This window comes from Wolffia australiana, chromosome 20 (genome assembly GCF_029677425.1).
Source record: "Wolffia australiana isolate 7733 chromosome 20, ASM2967742v1".
NCBI classification, from domain to species: domain Eukaryota; kingdom Viridiplantae; phylum Streptophyta; class Magnoliopsida; order Alismatales; family Araceae; genus Wolffia; species Wolffia australiana.
In genome coordinates, this window is record NC_135854.1 from 6,690,001 (window position 1) to 6,697,496 (window position 7,496).

The following is a 7,496-nucleotide window of genomic DNA, read 5'->3' on the forward strand; positions in this document are numbered from 1 at the left end:
CAACGTCTTCAACCTTGTTGACCTTGACAATGCCAATGATAAAGTTTGGCTTGTGGAGGCTAACTTCGGTTGGACACTTGTCACCATCATTGCCAACACAAGAAATTCATGCGACGAATTTTATTCGGTTGACAGAATACATTGACGAGGTTGATGTTGACGATGATGCAGTATTAAGCCGTCAGTCAATAAACAGCCATGTTGACAATGATGATGAAATATGGAAGGTTGACGATGACCACAATGTTGACCTGAACATCATCGACCTTGATGATGCCCGTCATCGCCCAACTGAAAGGAGTCATGGTGGCAAATTTTAGTTGGACACAATAGTTGACAAGGTTTTCGTTGACAGTGCCACTATATTAACTACCAGTCAATGATAGACATAAAATGGTCAAGTTGACGATGAAGACAAGTATGGAAGCCTAGTCAATGTCATCCTTCTGAACCCTAAAATCTTATCTCCAAATCAACTGCCATGTTATTTTTTTCTTACTGTTTTGAATGATGCAGTATCAACACAGTGTATCACATGGCGCCGTTGGCCACAATGATATTGGTTGGGCCGGCACTCTTGATAGAAGGTAGTGGAGTTGCAATCTGGTTCATGGCACAGGAGTCAGCGAGTGGCTGCTTGCTCGTCATTCTTCTATCAGGCATCCTCGCCTTCTACCTTAACTTCTCCATCTTCTACGTCATCCATTCCACGACAGCCGTCACCTTCAACGTCGCAGGGAATATGAAGGTGGATGACATTCTCTCCCTTACACAATTATCACCCTTCCCCCCAAGGAATGGCTGGATCTCCTCCTGTTCTAATATGTCTATTCCTTCTGATTGTTCTCCTGTTTTCTGTTTCCTATCCTATATCTCTTTCTTCTCCATCTTCATCTTATGTTCCGTCTCGTCCTTTTGATTGTTCTCATATTTTCTCCTTCATATCATATTATTTCCTTATCCATCTTATTCATCTTCTCCTCTCTTTCTTCTCCTTTATCTCCTCCTCCCCCTCTTTCTTCTCCTTCATTGTCCTCTTCTTCCTCTTTGTCTTCCTTTGGTTCATCTTCTTGTTCTTATTCCTACTCATACTCCTACCCCTATTTTTATTCCTACTCCCATTCAAAATCTTCTTTCTATTATCATTTGTCTTACTATTATTCTTATTCATGATCCTACTCCATCTAGTTCTTCTCCTATTCATATTATTTTTATTCTTTTTTTCCTTTCTTTTGCTTCTTATTCTCCCTATTATCCTCCTCCTCCAGCATATTATCATTACTATTATGATTATTATTGTGCTTGAGATTGAAGCATTGAAGGGTGGATATTTCTGGCAGGTAGCAGTGGCGGTGATGGTGTCATGGGCAATATTCCAAAACCCAATCTCAGCAATGAATGCAGTAGGCTGTGCTGTGACGCTTGCGGGCTGCACCTTCTATGGATACATCCGGCACAAGCTCACGCTCCAGGGCTCCTCTGATCTTCTTCCTTTTGTTGTTAAGGAGAAGCAAGATAAAGATTTAAACTAACTCTTTATCACTCTCCATGCCCCCACTGAAGCAGGCCAAGTTTACAATTTTGGGGCCCCAAGTCAGCCCCAAGTTTTTGGTCCTTTGATTATGGGTCCACCATTTAATATGTTTAATTACCTTGACATGACCCTAAGTCTATACTTCAGGTCTCCCCTTGGCTTTTTCAGCTATGTTTTTTCGTTTTCAGATAACATAGAAAAGGAGTAACCTAACATTTGAATAAAGCAAACAGGAAGTCGTTGGATAAAATTATGCTTTTGAAATACTTCTAGATCACCTTGATTTTTCTTCAAAAAATTAAAATATTCATCTGAGTCTGATTCCTACCAAGACTCCACAGGATACCCTATTTTATGTAAGAAAGTCTTAATGCTTATATTTTCCTTCAATGTGAAAAAAACAAAATACCTAAACCGGAATTGATGTAATAAAATAAACCAATGGATCACAAATTTACCCTATTTTATCATTTTTTGCATATGACATGGTATTCTTGCGACAAAATGCTAATTTGCGATAAAATGACAATTATCATGAATCATATGTGTTCTTTTTCAATTAAAATTATCATATGTATGTTCTGAAGTTTAGAATAATTATTTCTATTTTAATATTGATATTATGATTTGTACATATTTTTTGGTGTTTTTCTAGAATTATGAAATATCATCTTTGTAAAAAATGTTTTTTATGTCATAATATCTTATTATTTAAATTATCTTAAAAATATTTTCAGAGCTTTAATGCCATCACACCACATGTCACACTTTAGTTTATTTGGATTGAAGCCAATTAGAGGATATTACCAATCTAGAGCTGCACCCAGTGATGTGAATTCTCATAATTTGATTGGTACAGAGTTACTTGAGGAAAGGCTGGTAGAAAAGATTAAATTGTGAGCACTTGATTGGTACGCAGAATACATGTGATACGAAATAAATAACTTATTTAATTTATAATATTTGAAGTGTCACATGTGATAGAGAAAACAGTTATATTAAAAATATAAAAATATGTCATCATTTGGATTGCAGCCAATTATCAGTCATCGCCAATCTAAAGCTGCACCCAATGATCAAAATTGTCAGTATTTGGTTGAAACACACGGACTCAGGACAACACTGCTAGAAAAGAATAAATTGTCAAGATGTCATTGGTACATAGAGATACAGGGCAACACTGCCAGATAAGAATATATTCTCCTCATTTGATTGGTTTGCAGGAATACGTGGGACACAAAATAAATCATGTATTTAATTCAAAATAATTGGGGCGTCACATGGGCTAGGGAAACAAATTATAACAATAGTGAAAGAAATGTGATTGAAAAGTAGACATGTGTCTTCAGGAAATAAAAAAGTCATTAAAATTTTCATAAATGTTGATGTTGGGCCAACACAGGCATGTAGGCATGGCACACTATGATTTGACGAAGGAGAAAATATTAGATGTGATAATTATTTAGCTATCCAAAATTTGAGATAAAATGGGTTTATCAAAGGAGAACATATTTGGTTATCCAAAATGTTTAAAAGTTTTAATTTATCCATTCATAGCTTCAAGTCCATCTGGTTGACTAAATCAAGTAATTAAAAAAATCCAGGCTACTGAAAAATAAATGTGTGTCAGTATTAAATTATGTTTATATTTATTTATATTAATATATTTTGATCATTTATTAGCAGTCGGAGTGACTATTTAAGAATCATTTATTTACCTTAAAATAAATGAAAGGAAGCTGAATGAAGGTTGATAGCGGTGGTAAATATTATTTTTAGCTTAGGGACAATCATCCAGGTTGACTAGGCTCAGTCACAGGATGTGGAAAATATTTCAATGATGTGTGAGCTTTGCATAAGATGACACATTGCAGAAAAGATACTGAAGAGTGAGTTTATTATGAAGTTAACCCAAAGGGATAGGGTAGGCATCAAGCACCAATACAAGCTTTAGGGAGTAGATCTGTAAGAAGATCACATGTGAAATACGGTAAATCTGCATTTTGAATGATTGAGTAACATTTTTATAATTATTAATTGGACTCATTTTCACTACTATACAGGAGGATTCCTGGAGGTTTGTGAAGATTAAGGCTTAGAGCTTTTTAGTAAAATGTTTATGTACATGTTTTCATGAATGTTCAAAGCTGATTATGCTACGTCAACCCTCAAGAAAGGGGCTTACATCCTATTAGACATATTTAGCCACATAATAAATTACAAATAAGAAGCTAAAATATTTTATATGGTTCAAACTATCCAATTTTCACATGCTTTGGACGACTACCTTCATGTAGATGAAGGAACGTGATAAATTTAACCATTGGGTAAACAGGCCAAATCATCAAGTTTGGACTCAAAATTTTATGATATGCCATATAGCATATGTCTACTTGGTCAAATATTTATGTTAATTAGACATCGTTTGACAAGTTAAGTGTGATGACCAATGTAAACCTCCAGGAATCAAGAAGAAAAAAAATAGCCAACTTGAAATAGACTCCTCTAGGTCAATCATGAAATGAACTCTTAATTATTCTTACATTTCTCTTGAATATGTTGAAATCTTATTCATTTTGTGCACTATTTTTTAAAGTTACAAGAAAGAGATATAGGAAACATCTGGAATCACTACAACGAGAGTTCAAACACGTAATATTGATTTCCACACATTTTTAAATTCTGGTGAATTTTATCCAAAGAAGTATAAATTATGCATCAACATATAAGTGGAGATAGAGATGAGAATGAATGAACAAGATAATTAGGAGATAGGTAAAACTAATGTATATTGAACCATATTTTTATACATAGTTGTACATTCAAAATATTTTCCTTTCAAATGTATTCATTAATTATTTCTAATTGAATATCCTTGTGTATATATCTCGATGAAACTATCTTCAAATCCATGTGTTCGAGTTAACTGATATGCATATATGTAAGTGTTTCCTAGTATGTATTGGGTATCAAATAGGTGAATGCTTTAGGGGCCAGGTCGAACAAGGTCAAGCATGGTCATTCCATGTAAGAATTTGGAGCTCAAGTATGATCATGTTTCATCAATTTTTATATTTCCTTTTTTCCTTTTAGCACCTTCTTTCCAAGTATTCACACAAACTAGAACCCAAAATTATCATGATACATTCAAAACCTTCTGTTTTCTATAAGTGTCTAACATATTGACACACATGATATTACTAACCCTATGCTAGTAAACAAAAAAAATATCCAAGAAATGGGCATTAGACAAAGTGTGGTTGAATTGATGAATTAAGAAATTTACAAAAAAGTACAAAGATGCAAATGGAGAATAACCTGAAAATATTGCAACTACTTTTCCCCTTGTGTTAGATACTAATCATTTCATCGTTCTCCCCTTATAATTTGTGTCATTTGGCTTGAACGTCTCCCAAGATCCTCAGACTAGAGAGGCCGATGTATCCTTCATAGAAACAGAAAAAGAAAGTGTAATAAAAATCTAGAAGGATATTAGACAAATTTTAAGCATGTGCATACTGTTGGATTCGGTGCCTTGGTTCTTCAATGGAAAACATGATTCCATGGATGTGGAAGTGTTTAATTGATTCACAATCAAACTTTAAAATCAAATATTGAATTTACCTTTTGGGAACTCATTCCACCCTTGATTTTGTCGCTCCAAGATCGTTCTGAAACCGTTCACACGTCTAGCCTCTAGAACTATCCACGCGATCACTCGGCGCTTGGATCTCCTCGTCTTCTTCTTCAACTCTTCTTGAAAATCTAGAAGATCTTCTCACCATGAAGACACTCTCCTTGGATGAGTGGAGAAGAGAGTGGAGAAATGGAGGGGCTCTCAAATCTAGCTTCCATTGGTGCTTGAAATGAGTGCCACTTCCCTATTTATATTTTATTCAAGTTTTTCTCAAAAACCCTACAAAGTAAAATATATCCACCAATGCCCTTATGCCCTTCTGCCTGTGACCCTCTAGTCCCATGTATCATTCTAGTTAATAACTTTAGTGTCCCAATAACAATTATTGGCCAACCTTATTAATTAACTATATCAACATATAGATTAATTAAATAAGGATCGATTTAACCCAATCAATAGGTTAAGTTTCCATCCCTTGGGGTGCCAAGCTACACCTCATGCTCTAGAAGATACTGAGTAGTGTTTAAAAAAATAGAACCTTTACCGTTATCGGTTACTGCTTATGTATAATCCATCATATGTGAGATATTCTCAAACGACTTAGGGTACGGTCTATCGTCAAACCCTAATTTGTCATGCGATTATTATTGATGCATAAACGGGGATTATTGGAGAACTCCTTTTCCAATATCCTCACTAACCTGGCCAGAGATTTTCTGCATCATCTCCCTTTAGTCGATCTCCTCTTATACTGAGGGTGAATGATCCCGTCTTGACCAGTCAATCATCTCTGTGAGCTTCTTAATATATCCGAGCTCTGACTTGTTTGAATCACATTATTAGAGGCTCGTAAGTCATAGTCAAAATGTAGTCGTCCATTCACGAGATGCCCTTGGTGTCTTAGCTCATTAGATCACTTATATAATTGTGATATTTAGGTATAATACCATTCAGGGATTCATACGGATCAATTCAGTGAACTCTTTCTCCAAAGAGCACCCACTATCTATTCTTAGTGTTGCCATACTAATAGCAACAAGATCAACTATACTTATTGTATAAGTAGGATCAATTAGTGCTATTCTATCAGGATAATTTGATGTCCGTCTAAACTATCCATCATATAGCAATATTTAGAATACATGTTTAAAGACTAATTATCATTGTATTATGATCTCATCATAATTCACTATGTCATTGCTCATATTCATGGACTTCCTTATAAACATCACACCGGAATAATAATGAACGTAAATATTTTATTCAATATACTTAAATAAACATAGTGGTGTGATTGACTTGAAGGCCACATAATATCCATCACATACATGTGAAAATGGCAGAAGAGAGAAGGAATATGTGAGCCATTGTATCATTACCTTACCATGCTTGGTTGCACCTGAAACCAAGGCCTGGCCAAGTTAAGGAGTCACTTATAATGACTCTTGATAACATGATAAATGCATGGTTATTTTCATACATTTTAGTTTGGTCTTATTAATCAGGAATTAATCATATTATTATTTCAATTAACTGAATATTTATGCATCAGCTATAAATTCTGATTCCTGCATATTCTGGTTATTTTTAACCAACCTCTTTGACTTCTTTGAAGTCAATCATTTTTATTACTGATGAGTATTTTATAGTTCCACATATCCAGAAATTTGGAGGAATGAGAATGTACAACTCTTAGGGAGTTGGAGAATCTTGGGAGCTCGATGATTCTAAAAATGAGCTTGAAATGAACAAATGGTGTTGTGGGCCTCCAAAAGAGCAATCAGAGGGATTTGGGCCACAACCTGACCTGCCTATTGGGCTTTCAAACACCTTAAAAATAAAGAAGCTGAAAATCACAAGGCAAAGCTCTCAACCAATGGAGAAAAAGAGGCAAAATGGCAAGAAAAAAGAATAGAAAATGTCGAAAGGGGTATTATAGTAATTCTACATGTGTATAAATACTCTTCTTCTTCCTTATTTTCCCTCATTATGGACGTGCTCTTTCAAGTGGCTGGCTTGCAGGACAAGGCATTTTCAGAATCCAGGTTGCTCAACCTGCTTGATGTAAGTTTCTTGAAGTTTTCATTCAGTCTCATCTCTTGTTTCCATTTAAAAATATCTGATCCTGGAAAAATATAGGGATACATACTTGATAGGATGCATTGAGGGCTCAGTAGACTTACATTAAGGCAATAGGAACTTATGTTTCCATTTTTTCATCATTCTCTACCCATTTCCTCTTTGAATTTATCACTTTCTCACTCTAAATCTATGTTTTCTTTACTTTCTCTCTCTATAATATACTTTTTATCTCTCTTAACTTGA

At 34.9% G+C, this 7,496-nt stretch overlaps 1 protein-coding gene across 1 annotated transcript in view; it reads left to right on the top strand.

Moving 5' to 3' along the window:
- The window catches only part of LOC144716124 (UDP-galactose transporter 1-like), a 3,177-nt gene extending 1,450 nt beyond the window's left edge, over positions 1–1,727 (top strand). Inside the window, exons 4-5 of the mRNA XM_078591177.1 lie at positions 517–748; positions 1,341–1,727. Coding sequence (XP_078447303.1) covers positions 517–748; positions 1,341–1,532 — 424 coding nt within the window. The 3' untranslated portion in view covers positions 1,533–1,727. The remainder of the gene's footprint in view (positions 1–516; positions 749–1,340) is intronic.
- The last annotated feature ends 5,769 nt before the right edge of the window (positions 1,728–7,496 follow it).